The 27,874-nt window shown below is 38.3% G+C and overlaps 3 protein-coding genes across 4 annotated transcripts; 1 reads left to right on the plus strand and 2 right to left on the minus strand.

Moving 5' to 3' along the window:
- Positions 1 to 154: 154 nt before the first annotated feature.
- LOC120467753 (mediator of RNA polymerase II transcription subunit 26) lies at positions 155 to 5,772 on the minus strand. Of its 2 annotated transcripts, none has more exons than XM_039656226.2 (3): positions 4,147 to 5,772; positions 3,269 to 3,343; positions 155 to 1,762 (listed from the first exon to the last, which is right to left on the minus strand). In XM_039656226.2, the coding sequence occupies exons 1-3, from the start codon at positions 4,462 to 4,464 to the stop codon at positions 812 to 814; spliced, it is 1,344 nt and encodes a 447-aa protein (XP_039512160.2). In that variant the 5' UTR covers positions 4,465 to 5,772; the 3' UTR covers positions 155 to 811. The 2 variants fall into 2 exon arrangements, with proteins under 2 accessions (XP_039512160.2, XP_039512159.2); XM_039656225.2 differs by having other exon boundaries at positions 3,269 to 3,346.
- On the plus strand, positions 5,764 to 9,602 carry LOC120467734 (retinol dehydrogenase 10). The gene is made up of 5 exons (XM_039656195.2): positions 5,764 to 6,286; positions 7,852 to 7,950; positions 8,025 to 8,173; positions 9,154 to 9,285; positions 9,418 to 9,602. Exons 1-5 carry the CDS (start codon positions 5,837 to 5,839, stop codon positions 9,539 to 9,541), a joined length of 954 nt encoding a protein of 317 aa, XP_039512129.2. The 5' UTR covers positions 5,764 to 5,836; the 3' UTR covers positions 9,542 to 9,602.
- A 2,047-nt stretch (positions 9,603 to 11,649) lies between these two features.
- cse1l (chromosome segregation 1 like) lies at positions 11,650 to 26,499 on the minus strand. Its single transcript, XM_039656228.2, has 25 exons — positions 26,360 to 26,499; positions 25,466 to 25,555; positions 24,973 to 25,115; positions 24,796 to 24,897; positions 22,508 to 22,653; positions 22,291 to 22,381; positions 22,092 to 22,199; positions 21,902 to 21,994; positions 21,644 to 21,811; positions 21,417 to 21,546; positions 21,265 to 21,330; positions 20,967 to 21,169; positions 19,309 to 19,393; positions 18,472 to 18,533; positions 18,246 to 18,382; positions 18,061 to 18,164; positions 17,878 to 17,975; positions 16,334 to 16,484; positions 15,486 to 15,694; positions 15,304 to 15,401; positions 15,131 to 15,216; positions 14,450 to 14,531; positions 14,142 to 14,288; positions 12,303 to 12,534; positions 11,650 to 12,205 (listed from the first exon to the last, which is right to left on the minus strand). Exons 2-25 carry the CDS (start codon positions 25,548 to 25,550, stop codon positions 12,116 to 12,118), a joined length of 2,916 nt encoding a protein of 971 aa, XP_039512162.2. The 5' UTR covers positions 25,551 to 25,555; positions 26,360 to 26,499; the 3' UTR covers positions 11,650 to 12,115.
- Positions 26,500 to 27,874: the final 1,375 nt, after the last annotated feature.

The following is a 27,874-nucleotide window of genomic DNA, read 5'->3' on the forward strand; positions in this document are numbered from 1 at the left end:
GAATTGTGAGAAAAAAAAGTAGAAATTACCTTTTTTATTTTTCATTAAGTGGCGGAAACAAGCTTCCAATAATTTTTGACTCATAGACAATTATGTTTTAACAAGTTTCAGTTGTTAAATAGAGTGTTCTTTTTTTTTTTTTTTCAAATAGAGTGTTTCTAAATTATTTTTTTGGCTGTTTTTATGTCAGACTGCACACCTGAATAAACTGCAGTTGGACACCTGACATGAAACACCACCACCATACCGGAAATGAGCAGTTTTACAGGAAATGAGCAGTTTTAGAGATCTACAAACCTTCAAACTTTCAGGATCAGTCGGGCTCCTCTGGATGATGCATTATCATGTTTACTGTTATTACCGTAACAAATTCATAATAAAAGAGCCATGTTTGCACCTGTGCCCTGACACTCAAAGCTTTTCAGTTATCTCAACAGCTTTAAAATATTTATTACATTTGTTCATTTGAAAGGTTTCAAACCTAAAATGATGCTGTAGTCTTTATCTTTTTATTATTAAGACACTATTTTATATATTGTTCTAAGTCTGTTCATTTGTTCGGACATTGGGCCACCTGACAATTTGGTCAGCAAAGCATAAAATAATGTGTATTATTTAAATGTACTAAAAATGAATTCAAACTAAATAGGATTTATAGAATACAATTATGTCTTGAATTTATCAAATTATTTTAAAAGGAAATAAATAATGCACTAGAAAAAGTGCATTTTTTTTGCACACCAATGGATCATAAAGGCTAGAGAAAACACAAATCTAAAATATTGAGATTTAAGAAACGTCCTTTAAAGACTCAGCGCCTGTAATCGATGACAACGTAAGGCATGATCTGAAGTTTCCTCCCATTCCCGTACGGGTCCAGGGTTATGGACTGAGTCCAGTCGTACCAGTTATTTCTATTATCATAACAGCCGTTCACACCGTGCCATCGCAGCCGGCGTATCCTGAGCAGGTCTCGGCCGCTGACCTCTCGGCTGACCCCGGGCAGCTCTGTGACCGGCACGTCTGGGATGAACGCCTGTCTTTTGGTCAGCTTGAGTTTCTCTCTCCGGTGTGTGTGTTGGAGCAAACTGAGGCTCTGCTTCAGATGTGCACTGCCGTGGATTTCACTCATTCTCAGAGTTGACCTCTGACCTTCAGATGGTTTGCTCGATACGGGTGTGATTGGTGGAGGGTCATACGTTGGGTGTGTATGATTCTGTGTGTCTGTCACCGTCAGCGCCGCGGGCCTCAGGGTGAGTGGGTCGTGGATGGAGGCATTTAAAGGTACAGTATCAGTAAAGCGGCTGGGCTGAGCCGGCTCCGTCAGACGCCCTGCGTCACGGTGACGGGCCGAGGGGGCGTGGCTTCGGGGCATGTGCTGGTCCTGGGAATGCTGATTGGACAGCGACGGCCTCAAGCTCGTGAATTGTTGTAAACGCTTGATGGACGAGGAATGCGGTTTGATGGCACGGACGGGTATTTTACTCTTCCTAAAGTTGTTTGTATATTTGATGGTGTCTCCTGGTCCTGAACCCCGAGACGCCTCATCCCTCTGGCTCGGGTGATTGCTGTGAGTTCCCGAGAGCGTCTGAGCTGATCCAGGAACACGTTCACCCACGAGGCCTGAGAGCCCTTTCTCCGGGACTTCATCCACTCCAACCAACTTCTGCCAACTTCGTACAAGATGTTTTAAACGTTTAACAAGATCTTCGTCTGTGCTTCTCTTTCTCACATCGTTGATCAACTTTCCAAGCCGGGTTTCCTGGAATAAAACAATTTCACACACATCATCATCATCATCATATAGTCTGTGTTACACTTTCATTTTGAAGTGTCCTTGTTCCCTTATTCCAGGTGAATTCAGGGTGATTTGGACACTTTTTCCAAGTCATCTCGATGTATAAAGTGTCCCAATCGCCCTAAATTCACCCTATGGAGAAACATATGGAAGTCAATGGTTGCCCGGCAACAAACATCTATTGTTTGGTGAGAGTCAATGTGAGTTTTGTGATGTGTAGCACCTGTGCAAAACTCATTTCCTAATTTCCTAACATTCTTCAAAATATCTTCCTTTGTGTTCAGAAGAACAATCCTTTTTACAGCTTTAGAACAACTTGAGTAAATGATGTCAAATTTTTAATTAGATGAACTATCCCTATATATACTGATTAATTAACATGTATAGAGTTAGAGTTCGAGTTTGGTTGAGGGTTAGTTGCATGTGATTATGAATAATTTACTCTTTATACTGTACATTTAATATGTGTAACAAAGACACTGTAAAGAATCAATTACTTTAACATAGTTACATTTTAAAAAAAAATAAATGCTGTTCTTTTAAAGTTTCTAGGAAATTCATCAAAGATGAATTAAAAAAATGATCACGGTTTCCACAAAAATATTACTGTTTTCAACACTGATAATCATAAATGTTAATGATCATCAGATCCTCATATTAGAGTGATTTCTGTAGGGTCATGTGACACTGAAGACTGGAGTAATGATGCTGAACATCAGCTTTGATCACAGGAATAAATTACATTTTAAAATATATTTCATGCATATTTTAATAATATTTCACAATATTACAGTTTTGCTGTATTTTGAATCCAAATAAATGCTGCTTTGGTGAGCGTAAGAGACTTTCAAAAACCAAACCTTTGAGCAATAGTCTATGTATATTAAAAAAATTAATACAATAAAATGTAATAAAATGCGTTATTGTTTAAATTCCAAAAGATATGACCACGGGTGAAGTTCATCACATTAACTGAACATGAAGAGTTCAGATCCTAAAGCCTCTAAGTGCCATTTGAAATTTTCTTATAGGATGACCATTTTTAACAAGCTTGTGTATTTAAGTTCAGTAATTTCACTTAAATGACAATTAATAGGTAATCTTCATTGCCATTTAAGCGAAATTACTGAACTTAAAAATGATAATTTTAGAAGAAAATTTCAAATGGCACTTAGAGGCTTTTGCATCTGAACTCTTCACATGTTCCTCTGTCTGACAACCACAAATTGTCACAATATATTTGGTATTAATTTGTACTCCATATAGATTTAAAAAAAAAAAAAAATGTTTCATTGAAAAGTGAGCTTGTGCTATTTTTCTTTGAAATATAAAATGATATTTTTTATATGCATTTCTGAAGGCCCAGTATCTGCTTAGAGTTATTTCAGTCTTTAACTCTTATTTTCAGTGTGACACACCATACACACACACCTGTTGTGCAGATGAACTCAGTGTAAGTCGGTCTCTTACCAGCAGAGCCTCTTTAGTCATGGGGTAACTCTCCAGACCGCATATCACCTCCAATAAAGCCTTCATGTTCACAATCTGCTGACAGAAGGATTGATAATGTCATAATATTCTTTATTCATTAAAAAAGCCTTGCCTTGATTAATGATTAGTCATTTTTTTCCTTTGTCTTGTTGAGCCTCGTGTGTTTGACTCTGGCATGTGCACCTGCAGAAGTGAAACTTTCAGATCTCAGTTAGGGTTCAAAATGCAAATGTGACATTCTTGCATTCTCATAGCTGTACAAATCTGCGATATAAGGCCCCAGGGAGCCTGTAAAACAACAACACTTCACTTCAAATTAAAACAAGACCAACCTTTAATGGCACACATGTGAAGTGTCAGTCTTATAATTGGGGCTGTCAAATCGCAAATTTCACATTCAAAATAAAAGTTTGTGTTTGCATAATATATGTGGGTGCTCTGTGTATAATTATTTTATATATATATAAATACACACACATGCTTGAATATATTTAAGAAATGTTTTCCTGTATATACAGATTTATATATAATTTATATTATAAATATTTGATATATAAATAATATTTTTTTTCTTAAATATACATGCATGTGTGTGTATTATATATATATAGCCTACAAAATAATTATACACAGTGCACCCACATATGTTATGTAAACACAAACTTTTATTTTGGATGCGATTAATGTGATTAATCGTTTGACAGCCCTTATAATATTTACTCAGGTAAAAGGCAACACTGTCATTCGTCTCAATGACAAAAAACCCAATAATGAATTAAAGAAATAAAAAAGTCTTGATTATGAGATAAACATACAAATACAGCTCATTAAGGATGAATGACGCATGTCCGACTCACGTTGTGTTGCGCGTCGAGGGCCTGCAGGAGCTGCTCCTTCAGTTGGTGAGATCTCCATGAAGCTCTGTCCATCGCCAGATGGTGGAAAACACGGATAGATCTGCAGCAATGAGAACACACACACACACACACACACACACACACACACACACACACACAGGGTGCACATAGGAAAGCACTTCCAGCCGACCCTGTTTGAGCTCCACAGGCAAATAACCCGACCGGCCCGACACAGTCCAGCAGCTGCAAGACTGCTTTCACATAGTGTGTGTGTGTGTGTGTGTGTGTTTCACAACCACATCCAAGAAACTGATTCATTCAACAGTTATGAGCCCATATTCACTGAGAGACAATACACCTTTCAATTTTTTAAAAATACTTTTAATTTGTCACATGGCTATTAGTGAAAGAAAGAGAAAAAGTGATATTTACGTAAATCTGCAAAGCTTTACAATTTTAAGTCTTAACAACAAATTCAGAATTTTCTGAGTGGTGAGGTTGAGTAAATAATGGGGTAATTTAATTAACCCTTGTGCATCCTTATGGGCATTTTTGTCCTTCTCAGTTTTTTTTTTTTATCACTTTGCCTGTGTTAAAGCTAACTGCAAAAAACTTGGCACAGGTGTGTATTTTTATTGGAATTTTACTATTTCACCGTCATTTTCAAAAAAATATATATTTTTTGCATTCGGTACAAAAAACACTCCCTCTCAGCACCTTTTGGACAAAAATGTCCCCATTGAAACCCATTAAAACTGCCATTTTTAATCCCCGGTTCAGTTAACTATAAAATTATCCAATCTTTGTTAACAGGCTTTCATTCTGATGGCAAGGCTTCAACGTTTTATTTTTTACTATTTTTTTATCAGATGGTGACATTTTTTTAAGTTTGGCCTATAAAACAAACATCGCTTTATTCCTGTTTTCTGCTTTGGCATATTATAGAGCCAACTGGATAAATTATGCAACAATATTTGTGTGGGTGTGTTGGTATGGATGTCAGAGTGTGGTTAGTATGTGTGTTATAAAAAATATGTGTGTGTGTTTGTAATACTGAGAGAGAAAAACTGCAAATTCAGATCCAATCACTGTGAGCTCCAGTGGGGTTTTGCTGCCACCCAATGGGGAAAATATGTTACTACGCCCAAACAAACTGTTACCGAAAGCTCATTTTTTGAGATATCATCCTCAAATTTGGAACACAACCTATTTAGATTTAAGGCTTTGATTTTATTGCAGTTTTGAGTTCAACCTGATTTAAAAAATATATATATTTTATATAAAATATTTTTTATAAATAATTTTCATAAACTTATACCTATATAACTTTTTTTGGATTCACTTATTATTATTTTTTCACTTCAGCAATAATCTGCAAAGGGTCTTCTTTAAAATGATACCAAACTTAAGTCTGTGCTCCAAAGCGTCACATTTTTATGACATGGACATTTTTGTCCTCTTTTTACCTATGTGTAACTTTTTTTAATTGATGCACAAGGATTAATCAAACAAACAAGCAATGTGTGTGTTATATGAAGCGAGAGCAGAGCAGGATCTGAGTTGGTGGTGCTCTTAATCCAGCAGAGATTATATAAACCACAGCATAAGTCACTCGGATCAGCTCAACAGGACCAGGAGCTGCTGGGAGAGGTTGTGTCCATCTGAATGTCATTGTTTGATAAAAGGAACCATGATAGTGATCATAGATCTAGTGTTGATGCTCTTGAACCTGACCTACAGCATCCTCCACGCGGTGGTCCGCTGTGCAGTCGGGCCGCGTCTGAAGTCCGTGTCCGGGGAGGTGTGTCTGATCACGGGCGCGGGCGGAGGCCTCGGGCGGCTCTTCGCGCTGGAGTTCGCCAGAGAAGAGGCCGAGCTGGTGCTGTGGGACTGCAACACTGAAGCCAACGAGCACACGGCCAGCCTAGTGAGGGCACTTGGCCGCAAAGCGCACGCGTACACAGTGGACCTGTCCCAGCGCGAGAGCATCTATCAGACCGCGGGGCGCGTGCGGGAGGAGGTGGGCGACGTCACCATCCTGGTCAACAACGCGGGGGTCGTCGCGGGCCGCCGGCTGCTGGAGTGCCCGGATGAACTGCTGGAGAGGACCCTTCTCGTCAACTGCCACGCGCTCTTCTGGGTGAGAACACCACCACTATCATGTTTATGTTCATTAAGTGCCTAAGTGAACAAATATGTTCATGAAGTCCTATTTGATAGGACTTAAAAGAAAAAAAAGAAAAGAATAAGGTTGTCTGAGTACGTCCACACGCCAACAGTGCGTAGCCGTTTACATCGGGATTTTGAACGGGTTATTCCGAATATTTCAGAAACGTGAATAGCGACCCTAACCCGACCATAACCCGAATATTGACTGCTTGTAAATGTAGTCATTGGTTCTTGAGCTTCCATTTACCACAACTGATTTTTATATGTGAATAAAAGCCTATTAAATATGTTTAAAATGTTATTAAACCGCTCAATTCAAATAGATTAGTTTTACTTTTTAAAACTATTTTTAAATCTTTTAAAAACTTTTTGAAGCTTCAAACAAAGTAAATAATGACCTTTTTTCAACACTAATGGGACTACATCTGATGTATTTCAGTTGAAACTCTCGTTGTTGTTTCTCGTATACAGGGGCGTTTAATGAACAAGTCGTATTGTATGACATTAGCACAATAATTTCTCATTTGATCAATGCAATGTTTATGAAGCCGCCTAGAAACTCTCCAGCACAACAATGGTAACCACAGAAATGTCAACAGAAGCTCTTTAAATGTCAAGCACTGTTCCTAACACATAAAATAACACTTCATTTCAACACTTATTCATTAGCAGAGCATGTCGGACACTAAAATCCACTGCCAGATTTTCAGTAATTAACTACTACATTACTTGTTTTTTTCTCTATCTCAATTAACATAAACAGTTTAAAATACAATATAAAGTTGGCCAACATTACTATGTCAACATAAAAATAATATTTGGAACTTAAATCAATATATTTGAATTTTAACTTTCTAGAATTGATTGAGTCTTTCTAATGGAAGTTCTGGTTTGTAAGGGCTGTCCGTCATCTTCAAGTGAACTGGTACAGCGGAGTCGGGTCCGGGAGCACGAGCGAGGGCATCATGATCCGATGTTTCCACGCTGGTGAACGTTAAGGAAATATTGAATTGCAGTCGAAAGCTGGAGTGACTGTAATCTGCTTGATTTAAAAGGTTTAAAAAAAATGGCTTATTGTGCATATGACCATAAATCACATGTACAATGAGGAACGGGACATTATGCACCAGATTATCAAGTCACCAATCATGACAGCCGCTTTAAGTGTTATTATATAAACGCTCAATAATACGAAAAGATGCTTCCCGAGGCATTCGAACACACCTATGACCTATGTTGCATAGAGAAGTTTGTTATTAGGTTTTGAAGAAATGTGACTAAATGTACTGTAAGTATGTTCTTCCACTGAAGGAGGGACCCAAGTCATATCTAAAGAGCAGAATATCATAAAGACTTGGTAAATAAAGACACATCTTTGGGATGTGGTGGAACGGGAGCTTCATCCCACAAATCTCCATCAACTGCAAGATGCTGTCCTATCAATATGGGCCAACATTTCTGAAGAATGCTTGTTGAATCAATGCCACGTAGAGTTAAGTGATCAATGTGTATCAACGTGTTTTGCTGCTTTGACAGATGACGAAAGCCTTTCTGCCATCGATGAAAGCCAAGAACCACGGACACATCGTCACTGTCGCGAGCACTCTCGGCCTGTTCAGCACTGCTGGTGTAGAGGTCAGTCACACAAACATACAGGTCGTAAAACCGTTGTGTCTGCAACCCTTCAATGACGAACTCTCCTGTTTTAGGACTATTGTGCAAGTAAATTTGGAGCTGTAGGTTTCCACGAATCTCTGACTCACAGTTTGTTATCAGAGGACGGGTTGGACGGGGTGAAGACCTCCCTGATCTGCCCGTACATCGTCAACACTGGCATGTTTGCTGGATGCCAAATCAGGTGAGAGATCAATCACTAAAACTCAAAGAAAAACAATGTAGCCCTCAAACCATATTCAGTTTATAACCCTTAATCCTGTAATTGTGGACAAATGTGGGCACAGAGGACTTTTTATTTATTATAAATGTTATATCACAGTCTTCGATAAAGTTTTGTCTATCCATTTATGGTGTGTTTTTTTTTATTTTAGGGGTATTTTTGAATTTATTTACTTCAAAAAGTACCATATTTTCTATGTAAATTATGCTTATGTTTATGTTTTATTTTTTGAACTACATTAAAATATCATTCCAACAAGTTCTTAGAGCTAAACCCTAAAGATAAAGTGACTTTGCTGTCACCTGGTGTCTTATGTTGCCTTATTTTACAATGCTCTAAATTACAGTTTTTCGCATTCATTTCTATGGGTGCCCATTTTTGACCCAAATACAAGATTAAGGAGGGTTTTTTCACCCGCTTAACATTGTAGAATTGAGTCAAAAAAAATCTGTGTGTTCAGTAGGCAAACTTAGTAAAAGTGGCCAAGTCTTGTACCGCTCAGATCAAGGGAAGTATTTTTTTAAAAATGAATCAAAACTATTTTGCCCACATTTGTCCAGAATACGGTTTTAGGGATAATAATGTTAAAGCTCAACCAAAACAATGTTGTTCAAGTTCTAAAATAGTAATATTTAAAAAGGCAAAAATGAAGACAAAAACAGCACAATTACAAAATATGTAACTGAAACGAAAAAGAAAGCTGACGATATACAAATAAAAGCTAATTCAAAATATTAGTTAACTTAAAACTAAGCACAACACCAAACCTTCACGTCTGAATATGGTGCGTTAATGTGGCCAGAGATCACCACCATACGCTCGCTCTGGAGATGAGCCGTACGAACACGCCTCAAAACATTAAAAACGGCTTGGGAAGTGAAACAGCATGAGGATGAGTTCACAATCAACACAAGCGATCTCTAGTGTGTCCTCATTCACAGGAAGGAACTTCAAGGTCTGATTCCAGCCCTGGATCCTCTACACTGTGTTCAGGAGTCGATGAAGGCCATTCTGGCGGACCAGAAGATGATCTGCATCCCCCGCGTGATGTACCTCGCATCTATCTCACGCGCGTAAGCATCTCCCTGTCCCAAACACAGCCTGGAGAAGTCCAGTTTGCTTAGGCTTGGATTAAGAGAGAGAGAGAGAGTGTACACAAAGCTCAAGCACGTGCACTAATCCTTCTGTGTGTGTGTTTTCTGTAGGTTGCTCCCCTGGGACGCCAATGTTGCAACATATCGATTTATGGGAGGCGACAAGTGCATGTATTCCTTCATCAAGACCAAACAACACCAACAGGCTGTTAACGGTCACACACACTCCTCTTAGCGGGCCTGTAATGCTTCAGTCACACACATCGGAGAGAAACCTACCAGAAGAAAATATTGTGCCTGCTATATTTAATAAAACCAAAAAACATTTCTAATGTACTTTATTAGGACTGACAGAAATATATTTTATTTTTCTGTACAAAAAAAAAACCCAGTAACACTTTAGTTTAGGGTCCAATTCTCACTATTAACTAGTTGCTTATTAGTATGCATATTACAAGGATAATTGCCATTTATTAAAAATAAATTATAAAGCACATATTAACCCTCAGGTGCTCTTCGTTTCGGAGTCACACTTGTTATCCTCCCGGGTCAAAAGTGACCGGACACCTAAAAATTAAATTTCCTCCATCCCAGTAAAACCAATGCAATTTATTTTTGTTCTATAATATTTATTCTTTGTAATTTAGTATTTTGGTCTATATATTTATGGTCTATTTTTGCCATGGAAAAATATGTATATATTTCTATATATATATATAATTATTTTTTTAAAAATATTAATGCAGTATTTTAGTTTAATATAGAGTCTAGGCCTTCAGAAAAAAAATATGTTTGAAGAAAATTGGCACCATCTGGTTACAGTATAGAGAAAAAGCGTAGAATCATGGTGTAACCACTAGATGGCATGTACAGCTCTCTATGGAGAGGCATGTGAATTCCCCAGCTGTTTATGAACACATTTTTTTTTGTGGATTTGAATATATAGTTGAAAAACAATCTCAAAAACTATTTTTTATTTAAAAAATGTAAAAAAAATAAATAAAATTTTTGGGTTTGTCAATTTCCCATTCATTTCCTATGGGGGTCATTTTTGACTGAAGACCACAAGTGTGACTATTTTTTTAAGACCACTTAGCATGCTCAGATCATGACCTAATTTTTTGTGTGTGTTCACATACATAATGCCATAAAAGTCACCAAGTTTTGTAACATCGCGATGAAGCTGTGATTTTTAAAAATTCAAAACATACTTTTTGTAATCAAAATTTATTGGTGTGCATGTGTATAAAAGTGTGTTTGGATGTGTGTGTGTGTGTGTCTGTTTTGCACTCTAAATGTTGTAGAGTGTCACCCCTTTCCTGCGGTGTACTTTTTTTTTTTAGAATTGTGGCCAATTTCTAGATTGCACATACAAAAATTCAGAGAACTTTTTGTGTTTTTGTCAATTTCCCATTCATTTCCTATGGGTCATCATTTGACCGAAGACCACAAGTGTGACTATTGTTTTTTAAGACCACTTAGCATGCCCTCATTTTTTTTTTTTGTATTCACATACATAATGCCATAAAAGTCACGAAGTTTGATAACATTGCGATGCAGCTGTGATTTTTTTTTTTCGGTCAGAAATGAGCGAAGAGCACCTGAGGGTTAATGCCGTATTCTGCATGACCAGATTCTACATCACTTACACACAGTACCTAACCTTTATCTTACTATTAATAAGCAGTAGTGAGATTTGGACACAAAAAACAAATCATTGTTTTGTAACATTATAATGAATGTGTTCATGCAACAAAATAATCAATAGACCACTTTCAAAACAGATGCATCTCAGCTTTTTATGACATCATTGTTGCAATTTAACATAACAATAGATTTTCAAAGTTATAAATAATTGGAATTTACTAAAACGGCTTAAAATAGGCACTCACATTGAAGGATGATTAATGACAACAGCACTAACGGGTGTTATGGTGTAAAGTTAACTAAGTACATGTATTTACTATAGGGTTAAAGGTAGAGCTTGGTTTAGGCTTATAAATATGCATAATCTCCCGTTATTGTTATGATCTGCTGTGAACAGGCTGCATGTGATGTGGTGCGAGTTAGAAAGCATGTAATCCACGCCTTAAATCATCAATGGGCTAAAGCAAATCTGGTCAGATTGTTTTATGAAGCATAAGCCAGTGATGGAGTGCTAAAATGTTACACAACTCATTTTATGAACTGAAATCTTGACTATTCATGATTATGGAAAATGAACGCACGTCTCTCCCGGAATGAAGTGCGGTAAAGCCGCTTTAGCGTGTGATGCCGTGAACAGCTGAGCACAATACAGGGATTGTGGTCTTCAGATCCTGAATCAAACACACCACCAACATGTTACACAAGTGCTTCACTTTATTGATCAACTAGAGCAGCAAAACTAAGACATGAAGACAAAACATGGTCAATTACATGCAACGAGACACTTATAGTTGCGCTGAAAAACTCGTTTATACAGTAAAAACATCTCCAAAACTACAGGAAAAGGAACAACCGGAAACAACTTTCCCAAATATCTGCCGACTCCCAAGAGATGTTTCATATTTGTAAAAGGCGACATTTCAAAATACTGACGAACCAATAGTTGTGCGAGACGGCAAACTAAACAAGAGCAAATGTTGAACACATGAGGGGAAGCGCCGACATGAGCAGAGGCGATCGCCCTCCACACCAGTATACCCAGCATCCCTTGCTCAGTCAAATTCATTAAAACAAGCCCTTAAAACCCTTCATCATCACTGGGCGGTGCGTCTCCGCTCATGTGGAGTCCATTGGTCGTCTCGGTGTGTGTGTGTGTGTGTGTCTACACCAGCTGTACAGAGGCAGCCTGAAGGTAACCCTGCAGGTACTGAAGCGCTTCTGCCGGCAGACTGGTGCTCAGCATGGAGGACACCTGTCACAAACAGCACTCAGTTAGCAGGCATTCTGGGTAGGGGAGATGTTCATGATCACATCAGCATCCCTGAAGCCATCCTATGAGTGATACTCACCCTTCCAGGACAGGCGGTGGAGAGTTTGTGTAACGACTGAGCCAGGAGGATTTTGGGATTGTTGACAGCGTCTCCGATGGGGTCATGTTCTTTCTTGCCTGCAAAAGCCAGCTGGGAGAAAGCGGTCTGGTACCCTGGAGTGTCCTCTATGTCTATGAAATGCTCATCGTCGGGGATGCTGTCATCTTCCGGTAACTCGAACAGCCCAATCAGAGCCTGCAGCAGAGGAGCCCTAAACGACATAACCCAGGTTTGGGTCAACGGAAAAGGAGTTCTCGCAAACGTCCGACACCGCGTGTACACACTGGACGTGACGAAGCTACCGTCGCTAATCTATTGAGCACATCAGAAATAGTCTGGATTTCAGCAGATGATCTGAATAATAAAAAGGTCACGAGGGTCTGCACGGGTCCTTTTTATGATAGTGTGTTTCCTTCTGTTTGAAGGGGCCGTATGCAGAATTCAGAAACCTTGTTATTAGCGAGAGTAGTGGCCGTTAAGTGAACTGCAGCCAGCAACATCGCTCACACTCATGCACACTGTTTTTACATTTGGGCTTATATATGTAATATCTAACTTTGGGCTTATAAACTATATGTAATGGTGATGGAACACTATGTGTTTGGTATCTATGGATTCAGAAGACCCTAAGCTAACATAAGCATGCATGTAATGTGTTTTTAAAGGAAGTATGAGTGAAAAATTTACAATATACTAGAGAATTTCAAAAACAGAAATTCGATTTTTGTCATTTATTTCTGAAAAATCACACGTCACACAACAGTGAACGGTTTTTGAACATAAAATATATTTGTCAAAGCCTTTGCATGACAGACGTGTAATGCAAAGGCTTTTTAATTAATCGTTTTTAATTGTTAAATAAAATGTGTAAAGAACAATGAGAAATCTAACTTTATTTACAGATGGGCGTTTTTCTTAGGAATGCTTAGAATATTCTATGCAATGCTTTCTCCTCATCACTCTCTAGTAATTGTTTCAGAGCCTGTTCACCATAAATTGTTTACTGCTAGCCATCATAAAAATAATAAATAATGATTTAATTGTATGTATATATATATATATATATATATATATGCACACATTTATTTTTATATATAATAATTCTTCTGTCTCTCTCTCATATAAATCTCAGCACGTTTATACTCGACATGTCCGTTCGCTTTCTGTCGTCTCTTCCTCTACTCGACGCTGTTGTCATATCCCTTACTATATAGTACCACCCCTTGCAGGCTAAAGAGTCCTCTGATTTGCTAGAATACGTCAAGGTAACCTTGCCCTGATTGGGTAAGAAAAACATTTCTCCATCGGCAATTTTTCCATTGGTTGTTGTTCGTGAATCTGCCAAACAACATCGATTTCAATGGCGGTGTGTATACAAGCCGGGTAAGTTATCACTGTTTTCAGCAGAATCTGAGGAAGATGTCAAAAAAAGCTGCACCTCTCTACCATGAATAGTTTTAAGATAAGTACACATTTGTAAAAGTATGTCATTTTGGGCGGTACCACCCAATCTGTCCTCAGAGGGTTAAAGGGATACTCCACTTTTGGAAATAGACTAATTTTACAGCTCCTCCAGAGTTAAACTGTTGAGTTTTACCGTTTCTGAATTTAAAATATTTCCTGTATAGTGAATAACTGACTGGGGTTTGAGACTTCTTCACCGACATAACTCTCTTATGAATAAATGAACTAAATGAATGTTGCTGGTGCCCTCTCACTTTCTGAAGTTAAACACACCAGTGCTACCAAGTACAAAAGTTGAGTTTTGAGCCCTGACCTCATATATTCATCATTTGACACATGCTGAGTTGGTCTTACCAGAGTTTGGTGTACTCCGTGTCCATCATCGCAGGACACTCCGTGAGGATCTTGGTGATGCCCACCGCACAGATCTTCTTCTCCACCGGCCCCGAGACCTTCTGCACCTCAGGAATCACAATCTTCTCCACAACCATGCCAAACATCCTGAGGAGACGAGGAAATGGAAAGGTTCAGCAAAAAAATTTAAGATAAACAAACATAGGCCCTTTTTACAAAGATACTAAGATGGGAAAATATCAGTAATAAACAAAAAGCACACAACTCAATACTTCCAAAATATCTGCACTGCACATTTAGCAACTTACTTTGGCTGGATGCTATCAAAGATCTCCTGCAGCGCAATGGCACCGTATTTAACAGAATACAGGTTGATAAACACGAGGAAACCTGTGAAGAGGAAGAGTAATGGTTCAGTATAGTGTTTTGTAGTGTTAAATATGCGGTGGATATTATCGGCCGATATTAGGCATTTTCCAAACTATCGGTATCGGCAGTTATAATGGCCGATAAATGAATATTTCAAAAATAAATAAAAAAATGGACGAAACACGCTTCAACCATGTCATGTTGGAGTTGTATAGTTTGTCCACCAGAGGGCGCTCTACACCGTTCCTGTTGGCAACACTCGTTTATAACACGCAACACATTCTAGCTAATAGCACAATCATCATCAGAATTTAATTAGCTTTGTTAATTAATTAATGAGCTTTGGTTCCTCCTCCTGTACTGTTGCGACAATAAAAGAAACAAGTTTCTTTTTAAAACACATTATCATATTATTTCAATTAAAACTCATACATAAATACAAATAACTAATGTTAGGGAAATCTGTTAATGTTTTGTTGCTCGTTCCTGAAAAAAATAAAATAAAAAAATATCGGCCGATATATATCAGATTTTAAAACCAACAAATATTTGTATCGGTATCGGTCTTCAGAATCCGTTATTGGTCTGGCTCTAATATGAGGAAAGTAAAACTCACTCACTCTTAACAAATTTAGTCGTCTTGGAGCTCTGGAGCCTCTGGAAGAGCAGAATAAAGATCTGTTTCCTGTACGAGTTGATGGAATCTCTGCATACAAACAGAAGAGAAAAATAAAGAGCACAGAAACATGCCAACGTTAGCATTCGCGTGTCCTCATCATAGCGCAGGGCTTACGGAGGCATGTGCTCCACGATACTGTTGAGCAGGTAGAAGCCTTGATGGTCGTTAGCCTTGGATGCGATGAGCTTCTGGAACACCCCGAGAAGACCAGGCTGGAGGGGGCAAGTATTTTAATGAGAGGTCATTCAAGTGAGGCGAACTGCATTATGTGTATTAGTCAGGCAAAAACATCTCACAATCTTGTCAGCGGCGGTGTTGGCGATGGTGGCGGCTCCTTTCTCCAGGTAGGCCTGCAGCAGCCGGACGAGCGGCGGGATGTTCCCGGTGCGCTCCCACAGGACGGGCTGCAGGAGGTGAGGGAACAGGGCCATGTAGGAGGACGGGATGGAGCTGGAGTGGATCTCTAGCAGCAGAGACATCACCTGGAAGACGTACGGCACAAACTCTGCAGGACCAGGAAACACACGCTTCAGGACGGGCCCAAAACTACACATTCATCATCAAGAGCTTAAAGGAGTAGTTCACTTAAAAAAAAAAAAACTTGCTGATAATTTACTCACCCCCATGTTATCCAAGATGTCCATGTCTTTCTTTCTTCAGTCGAAAAGAAATTAAGGTTTTTGATGAAAACATTCCAGGATAAGGGTCTTATGAATAAGGGTCTTATCAAAGACCCTCAGAGTCATGACTCAAAAAAAGACTCGTTCATTTTGATGAACAGGAGAGTCACGAATGCGCATCACAGAACAGAGCAAGGTGAGCATTTGAGCTTATAAAACTTAAACTTTGTTATTTATTTATTAAATGAGCGATCGATTCACTTGATAAGACCCTTATTCATCGTCTGGAGTCGTTTAAAGCCCTTTGAACAGTTTGCACTGAAACTCTCTTTTGGACCTTGAACCGTTTGGTCCCCATTGAAGTCCATTATATGGAGAAAATCCTGAAACCTTAATTTCTTTTCGACTGAAGAAAGAAAGACATGGACATATTGCTGTTGTTAACAAATAAATGCTAACGTTTGTGCAAGTCACCACACAATTGTGTGATAAGAGGTTTAAGAGTTTCTAAGAGTGTAACGCACCCTGTACGTCGCTCTGGAGGATCTCGGTGAACACCGGAAACAGCGCCTCCTCAAAGCTGCCCACGGTGTCCGGATTGGCCTTGCAGGTGACCCTGATGGACAGGCACAGCGACTCGAACAGGTAATGGTTGAAATGTGGTTTACTGGGATTCTGCAGAGAGTATTAAAATAATAAAAGTCATCTTTCAACAGGGTGCCCAAATATCCAAAAAGCATGTCATGTTGTGGATGTTTAAAATGGAGGGGGGTACATTTATGAAGTATATTGCTTACCAGTTTATTTAACCCTTGTGCATCCTTATGGACATTTTTGTCCTTTTCAGTTTGTTTTTTTTGATCACTTTGCCTGTGTTAAAGCTAACTGCAAAAAACTTGGCACAGGGCTGTATTTTTATTAGAATTTTACCATTTCACCGTCATTTTCTAAAAAAAATATTTTTTGCATTAGGTACAAAAAAATACTCCCTCTCAGCACCTTTTGGACAAAAATGTCCCCATTGAAACCCATTAAAACTGCCATTTTTAATCCCCGGTTCAGTTAACTATAAAATTATGCAATCTTTGTTAACAGGCTTTCATTCTGATGGCTATTTTTACTATTTTTTATCAGATGGTGTCATTTTTTTTTAAGTTTGGCCTATAAAACAAATATCGCTTTATTCCTGTTTTCTGGTTCGGCATATTATAGAGCCAACTGGATAAATTATGCAACAATATTTGTGTGGGTGTGTTGGTATGGATGTCAGAGTGTGGTTAGTATGTGTGTTATAAAAAAATATGTGTGTGTGTGTGTTTGTAATACTGAGAGAGAAAAACTGCAAATTCAGATCCAATCACTGTGAGCTCCAGTGGGGTTTTGCTGCCACCCAATGGGGAAAATATGTTACTACGCCCAAACAAACTGTTACCGAAAGCTCATTTTCTGAGATATCATCCTCAAATTTAAAACACAACCTATTTAGATTTAAGGCTTTGATTTTATTGCAGTTTTGAGTTCAACCTGATTTATAAAATATATATTTTATATAAATAATTTTCATAAACTTATACCTATATAACTTTTTTTTGGATTTACTTATTATTTCTTTACTTCAGCAATAATCTGCAAAGGGTCTTCTTTAAAATGATACCAAACTTAAGTCTGTGCTCCAAAGCGTCACATTTTTATGACATGGACATTTTTGTCCTCTTTTTACCTATGTGTAACTTTTTTTAATTGATGCACAAGGGTTAAATGACTAAATAAAGTCTTCAATTTGGCAAATGAGCTGTAACTATATTACATGTTTTATTTAGTGAGTGGCTATTCTCTGATGATTTACATGCTTCAGAAATACTACTAGTAAAATAGTATGGTTGTGTCCCCATTAGCATGGAGGTGTCCCGTCCTGCCTTTAGGATCAAGTCCGGCTCTGGAAGTGTCCCCTGTAATGGACGGATATTTCTGTGTGTCCTGCCAGTGAACCCAATGCCATGGACTGAGACATGGACCACATTGACTGGACAAACCCTTCCGTGGACGGCAGATTTATTGACCGGCTTACCTTGCTGACGAGGAGGAGCTTGTGGGTGAGCTGGCCAATGAGAGTGGGGATGTAGGGCACAATGGCGTCCTGCAAGAGGGAGAAACTCCTCATGATGGCTGGAGAGGCGGCAAACAGAAAAGGTCAAGGAATATTAAAGTAAACAAAATAAAGCGGACAAATACGGTGTAAAAATGAAGTTACCTTTCATGATGTACTCGTTCTCGGATGAGCCAGGGATTGCTAAAGCTTTGAACAGGTGATTGAGCAACTGCTCTGTGAACGGCGCCATCTCAGTCGGTGTGATGCTGAAAAACAAGATTAGTTTAAAACAATGACAAACTTCAGAGCATGAGCACTCCTCTCGTGTCGTGTGTGTGTGAACGCACAGGGTGGAGTTGTTGGCTCCTCTCATGGTGAAGAGTCTCTCGAGGGCATGAGCGGCGTAGGTGTGCTGAACGATGCTTTCGGCCTGCAGGTGCGACACCAGGAGCGGGACCGCCGCCAGCAGCTGCTCTTTAGGGAGCTGGACACACACACGACAACATCACACACACAGCGCAGGACACTCGTGTAGCGGAAAGCACACACTGTAATAGAAAAGAAAGTGCTTACCTGACTTCTGAAGGTCATGACATACTTGATGGCATCTGCTTTCAAAACGGGGAACTCGTTCACTGAGGGGATGAAGAAGAAAACAACTCATTCCACTGCGGTTCTAGTGTATATACACTGAAAATATAACAAAATTGGTCTGAAAAGTAGGGCTGAACAATTTGCGATAAAATCGCAATATGATGAACTGGTCACGTGACACGCGAGAGAAAAGCGGTCTGCAAGATCAAGCATCAACTTGCCACGCTACGCAGTCTGGCGTTCAGAAAAGAACAGTTTATTTTTAATGTTGGTGATATTGTGTTATTTATTCTCTCCCCAACGATCCTGGATCGATTCAGAGAAAAATCACTCCAGCTCTTGAATGAAAAACATTCAGACAGCCTACTTTTAAATACTGAGACCACTCTTTGTTTATTGCTTGTAATGCTTTTTTTGTTTCGCTTTATTTACTAGCTTTTATATTTTGAAGCTATATTATTTTATATAGCCCATTTAAAATTCTTATCATGTAATTGGTTTAATTAAATGGTTTTTTTTTATATTTATTTTTTTAAAGTATGTGTTTTTACACATGTAATTAAATACATATTTTAAGTGTTATTAAGATTAATAAGAAAAAAACTAGATCGGATCATGAGCTGCCTAAAGATTCCCATCCCTACTGTACAATGATTTACTGCTCGTCTTTGTCGACTAATACAGAAGGTAAAGAACTTTTTTTAAATCACAATATTGCTAAAAAAATAAAATAATAAAAAAATAAAAATCGCAATTAGATTATTTTCCATAATCGTTTAGCCCTTCTGAAAAGTTGAAAAATGAGACGTCCATTACCGTTAGGAGACTTCAGGTCTACTAGGATGTGGTTGACAAAGAATTCAGACAGGTTCACCAGCTCATTGGCTTGTGTTATTCCATGCTGCAACACAGAAGTGAACGTTTGTAAGACTGGACCTCAGACAAACAAAAAGAAATCAAATGCAAAATATCCAAAAATCTGACGGCCAAGTAAATTGAAATTTTGCAGCTTGTTTTCTAAAAAGTCAAATTGGCCAACACTAAATATTTTTTTTAACTGAAAGGTTTTCCATTAAAAATCGCAGGCCTACCTCAGTCCACACGAGATGTCTGTATCTCGATGCGGCGCAGGCGTGCTTGGAAAAAGCGAGTCGCTTCCATTATGAGCACGCACACCACGCGCTTGTATTTTAAATAAACTTGAGAACGCAAAAGACGCGATGTGTGAACAGGCCCGTCCGCGGCTTATGAGCATTGCAAGTTGTGGAGACACTGTGACTGGGGAGTTTTAATTTTAAGTCGGCAGCTGCACAATTCAGCCCCGCAAAACAGCGTACCAGCTAAATGAGACACACTGAGTGTGTATAATTCACCTTTGGCTAAGCCCCACCCCCCTTAGTTACTGTTGCTACATCCGTCAAACTTCATCTGCGCTCCTCATGGCTTATGCTGTGACAGCTCTTCCTGCTGAAATGTTATCAAACTTTTATAAAGCAGCAAATAAAGTGTCCGATAGAAGTAGGCAAAAGGGGCCGCAACATGCGTTCGAAGGCTATATTCAAGACATACAGGTGAAACGCAAAAAAACAAACAATGCATCCAAAATAGAGGCAAAAGCATAACGTTAACTTACCGCTCACAGTCAAAAAAATAATCACCGCATATCCTACTAATGGAGACGTAGGCAGGGACTAACAATATCAGGGAGCAACACTGTTCATGCAAAGCAGGGTAGGTCTTTATTCACTTCTATAATTGTTATTACAAAGCAAACGGACTAATGTTACACGAGTATAACGCTGTATTATTAGCAGCATGTGCTAGCGTGTCAACAACCGGTATGAGAACTGAAATCATAACCTAAAACATTATAAAATGGTCTAACTAGTATAACTTCACAGTCACAGTAAGGTTATTAGTAAAAAAAAGATGTGCTTGTTGATCTTTGAGGGGTTTAGCTGACTGAGGACGTCCATACAGTTTAATACAAAGACGACACTTGGATTTGGACTTGGACGACACGTCAGGATTTGACTTCGGTTTTGGGAAGGGAAAAAACGGACACCTCCCTCCAACCTCTCTGGGAAACGCGTATCTGTGTTACAAATGCCCGAGGCACAACATTTAACCATGTTTTGGATAAAACTACGACGGTAATACCCTGCCGAGACCAAAAATATGAGACGCCTGTGTTGAAAGTCAATGGAGCGCTGTGAAAAAGTGTCAGAGACTGTGTGGGAGCTCGTTCTTGGCTGCGCTGTGATTGGTCAATCTACATTCTAGGGTGTGGCTTAGCCAAAGGTGAATTAAGTTTGCTTGAGTAAAAACAATAGGCTCCTACGGAAAGTTTGTTAAACTATGAATGTGAAACCATAGTAAAAACCAAATAATTGGTATTGGTAATAAAAAAAAAAAATCTATATCGGTCGTTCGCTAGAAACGACTTGATCAAAATGCCATCTATAGCGTCTCACCTTTTGTGTCTGAGCTTTGGAGGCCAGAGATGTCACCAGGTAGATGGCAGCATCTTTGTGCTTCCAGTTAACGCCAGGGTTCTTGGCATACTCCGCCAGCATGGAGTTCACATAGCCGGAGAAGATGCCCGTCACGGGACCCTCGAAAAACTTACAGAGGCCTCGCACCAAATCACAGGCGGCTCTACGCCTGGTGTCGATGTCTGAGGACAGAAGGCATCGTTTACTACACACACACACACACACACACACATCAGAAAGACAAGAGCCTGAACAATATAGTGTAGCGTCAACAGACCTGAGCCTTCAAGGTCTCTGATGATGTACTCCTCCGAGTTATCCTCAAACGCCTCTTCGTCTGCACCTGTCCACATACAAACATCAGTGTAGAAATCCTCCTGAAACACCTTTACATCTCATTAGACGCGTTCTTTAACAACCGACACACACTTCTGAACTCCATGTTGGGAACGATGACTTTCTCACAGATGCTGGTGAGAACATTCTGGTCTTCAAAGAGATGTTTATAGTGCGGCCGCTCACACACTGACGCCAGAAACTGGATAGCATTGCTCACAAGCTACAACACACACAATATCAGCAGGCAGCATTAAGAGAAACATTATTTTAAAGTCATGTATAAACGATATGCATGTTGTTAAATACGATCCACTTACCAAGTCGTATTTGACCTCCTGACCTGTCGTGACCAGCAGGTTCCAGATAGCAGTGACGAAGCGAGGCAAGTAAGGCTGGAACTCTTCGTCGTATTTTTGAGCGTAAAGTGCAGCATTATCACAGATCTGAGATTTCAGCATCTCCAGCAGACCAGCCTCCTCCTCATCCTACGGCAAACGGTACGTTTTATTTTCTTAATTTAAGAAATCAGAATTATGAGCACTCCTCTGCTACTGCCGTCATGCTTTAACACTCACATCTGTTTGCAACAACTTGTTATCTAAGGTCAATAAGTTATGAAAATTTGTCATCCAAGTCTCCATGTTATCTTCGAAGAACTCTGGAAGGTCCTGAAGAAATAATAATAATAATAATAAAAAAAGAGATGTTACTTACAAAATATATCAAGTGCAACAGCTGTCATGAGAGGAACGAGTGCAGACTTACTTGGAAGTTAAGGCTGTAGAAAAGTTTTGAAATGAGCGTTAGAGAAGAGAAGAGCACTTTCAGGGCGTTGATATCTGTCGCATGAGTTTGACACAAATCAATTGTAGCCTAAAAGAAAAAAAAATCCAAACAAATGACATTTGACATTTCCATATTACAGATGTTGTAACAATTCTAGCATCAATCACAAGATTACAACCTTGAAGAGTTCAGTGAGAGGCTGTGCAAAAGTGTCCAGTACCAGCTTGATCTCGGACCACAGCTCATTGGACTTAAACTCATGGCGGTATCTGAAAGACAAGAGATGATGCACAAAATATTGGACACGTCAAACTTAAACTTCAAAAGCATACATGATGCACTGAAGATAATGACTACAACGATGCATTGATCTTATACCCATGCGTCTCAAATACCTTTTAAAAAGGGAGTGCGCCGTGCGGAGAATGCCGTTGATGATGTGGAAGTCTCCGCTCTGAAAACGGTTCACCATCTCAGTCAAGAGATCCGGCCATTTCTGAGGGAAGTCCTCTCGCCCGATGATGCTGATCGCATCACTCAGCTGCAGAAGCGAAAACAGGCCATCTGTACTGTCCATTCACATCAGCGGACACACAACCCAGCGGCACTCAAAACCTTCTCCCACGCGCCACAACAATTAGCGCTAGGCTTTAATGATATTAGGGGTGGGCGATATGGCAAAAAATATCATATCACGATTTTAGCACAATTCTACGGAGGTGTAATTGCATTCACTTGAAGAAAAAAATCTACTCGGTTTTTCTGAATTAATGAGTTAATTTTTCATGAGAAAAATTTTTTTCTCTGTTTTTCTGAATTAATGAGTTAATTTTTCATGAGAAAATTTTTTTCTCTGTTTTTCTGAATTAACGAGTTTATTTTTCATGAGAATTTTTTTGCTCTGTTTTTATGAATGAATGAGTTAATTTTTTGTGAAAAAAAAGTTTTTGCTCTGTTTTTCTGAATTAATGAGTTAATTTTTCATGAGAAAAATTTTTTTCTCTGTTTTTCTGAATTAATTAGTTAATTTTTCATGAGAAAAACATTGTTTTTGCTCTGTTTTTCTGAATTAACGAGTTTATTTTTCATGAGAATTTTTTTTGCTCTGTTTTTCTGAATGAATGAGTTAATTTTTTGTGAAAAAAAAGTTTTTGCTCTGTTTTTCTGAATTAACTCATTAATTCAGAAAAACAGAGCAAAAAAAAAAAAAATCCATGAAACATTAACTCATTCATTCAGAAAAACAGAGCAAAATATTTTTGTTCTCATGAAAAATTAACTCATTAATTCAGAAAAACAGATTAAAAAAAAAAAATCCATGAAACATTAACTCATTAATTCAGAGAAACAGAGCAAAACGTTTTGTTCTCATGAAAAATTAACTCATTAATTCAGAAAAACAGAGCAAAAAAAAAAAAAATCCATGAAACATTAACTCGTTAATTCAGAAAAACAGAGCAAAACGTTTTGTTCTCATGAAAAATTAACTCATTAATTCAGAAAAACAGAGCAAAAAAAAAAATCCATGAAACATTAACTCGTTAATTCAGAAAAACAGAGCAAAACGTTTTTTTCTCATGAAAAATTAACTCATTAATTCAGAAAAACAGAGCAAATTTTTTTTCTCATGAAAAATTAACTCATTAATTCAGAAAAACAGAGTACATTTTTTCTTCTTCAAGTGAATGCAATACGCCTCCGTACAATTCTTTTTAATGTTGACTTTACTATTTTGCAAGTGAATGAGCATTACAGCCAAACGAATGTCCCTATTTTAAAAACAAAGTCTTATAGGTAACAACAAGATATAAAATCAAAAAGAATGGCAGACATTTAGGCCAAAGTGGCAAAATTATTTTCTTTGTTATTAAAAATTAAGAACAAAGATACACATTACACATACACAACCTAATATAGAAATGAAACAAACAGTTCTTTATTTTTAAGCTACAGTAGGTGTATTTAACAGTAGCATTGAAGAAAGTAATTAAATGAACATACACTGTATAAATTATACATTGATTCTTATTAAAGCTACTATTACAGTTCTCAGTCAAGAGCAGTGTGTGATTTCCTCTGTTTTGTTGTTTTATTAACATTAAATGGATAGTTCTCCCAAACATTTAAATTGTCATCACTTACTCTCTCAAGTTGTTTTAAACCCGAATAAGTTTGTGTCTTCTGTTGAAAATAAGTTATTTGGAAGAATGTGGGTCACCCAGTGACTTCCATAACATATATTTTTCCCACTATGGAAGTCAATGGGGACCAGCAACTGTTTGGTTAGCCACATTCTTCAAAATATCTTCTTTTGTGTTCAGCACAAGAAAGAAATTTAATCAGGTGTTAGAGTGAATTTCGTGAGCCCTGCGGACTATTATTGTTGAGTGGGTAAAATAAAATTTATCCTGACAAAATTTAAGTTATTTAACAAAATATATCTTATCTTTAACTAGTATCTTGACAGTATCTTATTTAGTGTCCCTCTTGACAACCCTTAAGTGTGCCCTGGTTGAGAACCACTGCTCTAGAGACTGCAGCCACACGGTTTATTTAAAACCCAGTGATGTGGATTTTACAGATACAGCACTTATTCCAGTTTCCAGAAAACAGAAGAATAACTGCAGAAGTAAAGCAACTTTATCTTAACCACTGCTTCTCATTGGTTATCTGAAATGCGCACCTGTTTCTGTATTTGCTCTGGGCTGGTCAGCATCAAATTTACAATGTTGGCTTTGATCGCAGTCCGATCAGGGTCAGAGATTTTGTTCGGTTCGTCCTCAACCTGAAGAGAACATCCACATTAAACATCCACCATCACACATCAGACATCTTTAGTAATGTTTACCAGGATACTCACTATGCGCCAGTTCCTCTTGATGTAGTTCTTGAAGGTGACGGCCGAACACACACGCAGGACATCATCTTGGGACTTCTCTAGTACTGTGAGCAGTAAAAGGGGGTAGTTCTGGTTTCCTTCCACTGATTCAAGAAATTTCTCAGCTAAAGATGGAGAAGCCAACGAGAACAAACAAGAAAACATGATGGATTACTTAACCTGCGAACCACCTCTTCATCTAGATGCATGACGAATCAGGGCTCGGACAGCGGGCAGAATCGTCACGAAAGCTTATCATTTGCAAAACTGTGTCAAAATGGCACCCTGGCAAGTATTCAGGTACACCCACAACTGTGCATTAGGACGTCAATCAGCTTTATTAAGGATCCATTTATATTATATATAGTATACAGAGAAAGCTGTTACATACCATGTAAACATACGTTCTTCTCATGGTCAAACCCAAAGTAAAGTCAATATATATATTTTAAATATTCTGAAATGTGAATGTTACCTGGCCGTCTCACAGCTGGGTCAGGGCTTAGTGTTTTCTGCAGATACTCAGTCAGGGTTTGGAGATTGGCATCATTGAGCTCCATGATTGCTACAGTAATTAAAACACCATCTATGAGAACTGATCTTTAATAACTCACAATACACCCTCCAAAAGTATAGAACATATTCAACCACAGCAAGGACTGCCTGCATAGGCTAACTGGTTCACTACTTATTAAAATCATGTTATTCTGAGAATAATACACTCTGCTAATGATGATGATGAAGTGGATTCAAAAATATATTTGGATTCAAATTATATTTTGATGTGATTATTACTCTTTTATGTTTATTTTACATATAATCCCGTATCTTGTCGATAGTGAAAAAACTGTTGATATTTGACAGATGGCGTCACACACCCGTGGCCTGCTCAGACCGAAGCTCAGGTGACGTTATCTCACGGGAATTTATGAATAAACAGTAAATTATGATGTGTGTGTGAGCGACTGCTGGTTTATGGTGCCCACCGTCTCAGTTTGGATGTTTCTGACAGAGTTTAAAGACAGAAACTCGGGCCATGATTCACGTGCTAAAGCTGTTAGCATACTGAAATGCTAGTCATCCTTATAGTCAAAGTAAACAGCGTTTCAGCATTTTCTATTTAACATGCAGAACACTGAAGAAACCGTTAAACGGGGTTCATTTAGTTAAAGAAAGACTCTGTAAAGTAACGTTAATCCGTGATGTGGTTAACGTTAAGTTAGTTCACGAGCTAACTCTCGAGCTCACTTTAACAGCACGCGCTGCATGGGTTAACATTCAAACAAGATAATTCAGTATCTCATTGTTTAATAACGCCTAGAAGAGAGTGGATTTATTAATAATGAGATAAAGATATAAAGGCTCTTACCGTTAGCTGTGGGTTGCAGTGCTGTGCTAATCACCGGCGAGAAGTTTCAAACGCCTCACACAAGTGCGCGGTCACGACTCCGCGCATGCGCACTAAGGAGACACACGAAGAAGCGCATGTATGTGTGTATCATGTACCGCCCCCTCGTGTATGTTGCGTGAATTTGATACATAGTTAGGAAAGGTTTGTACCGGCCTCATTTTAGAGAGAGAAAAAAATATATAAAATTATATTTTGCATAAAAATAAACTGTTTTAAGGCAGGTACGTAGTGACGTAATTCCTCCCAGTTTTCATAGACTGAGAAACTACAGTAAACTTGTCTAAGGATTTGAGCAAAAATGTAGGCCTAATTCAACTACACAAATGCAGTTGCTTTGTTGGTTGTTTACATTTTGCAGTTCAAAAATGTAATCACACAATTAGTATATTTTTGTAAACTTGGCACCAGTTTAAGCCACTACAGCCACAAAATATCATCATGGAGGTAGGGTAGGCTATTTTGTTTAAACTGTTGTGGCTTAAACTGGTAGGCTACTATGGGTGTTTTCTTTTTAGCACCCACAGCCTAAAAATGCAAATAGAATAGCCTTTCTGGTGTGAATGTGATCATAATAGGATGCAAATTCAAAAGGTTAAAAAATGGTTAGACTTTATGTATGTTGCTGTCGCTTCATGTAACTATATATTATATTGTCACTTATAACGGCATGTTCAGAGTCTGAATCTTTTGATCATTCAAGTTGACCAAACCACAGGTTGATTGGTGGTATCCGTCCTTTAATAATACAAAGAAGACATACAAGAAGACATGTCCCTACATAATTTTGGGATATTCTTTGTGGTGTATTTATGACTCTGCTTTTTCAGTCTGACTGTCCTTTCTTCTGTGTATTGTTTCATTTTGTAATTAACTTTGCTTTGTCTCTTGTGTTTATGGGGTCCAGCAAAAACAAAACACATAATTGCTTCTGGTTCCTCGTGATTATTGTTTTTATGCCCCAGAGCTCAGCATTTGTTCTGATTTAAATCTATAGTTCTTGTGAAAATCTAAATCAGGCATTGTAATAATTACAGCAATTAGGACCATTCAGACTATACTGTCACAAACCTGCCAGAAAGAAAACGAAAACTAATTTGAGCGCTGGGTGGCAGTGTTGTGCTTTTGGATATTTCATCCACTGAACCCTCGCTTGGTTACAATCACAGAAAATGTGAATTTGCAGATATGAAAAGATGACAGTGGCGCAAGCAATTTTTATTTTTTGCAGTTTTGCCAGTGGCGCAAGCAATTTTTATTCACATAATATTTTGTGATAATATAAAATCATATTTAATGGATAGTTCCTGTCCTTGATTGTTTGAGCTGTGTTCGAAGCTAATAGGTGTGTGCAACTTGAAGCTGCGCTGCGCAGACTAAAAAGCATTACTCACCCCATAGCTGTTCTAGAGCAAAAGAGCTGTTTTCACAAATATGAGCACGATTGCAAACATGATCTTGATGTCCAAATAAAAT

Source organism: Pimephales promelas, chromosome 21, assembly GCF_988280905.1.
Source record: "Pimephales promelas chromosome 21, fPimPro1.hap1.1, whole genome shotgun sequence".
Classification (NCBI taxonomy): domain Eukaryota; kingdom Metazoa; phylum Chordata; class Actinopteri; order Cypriniformes; family Leuciscidae; genus Pimephales; species Pimephales promelas.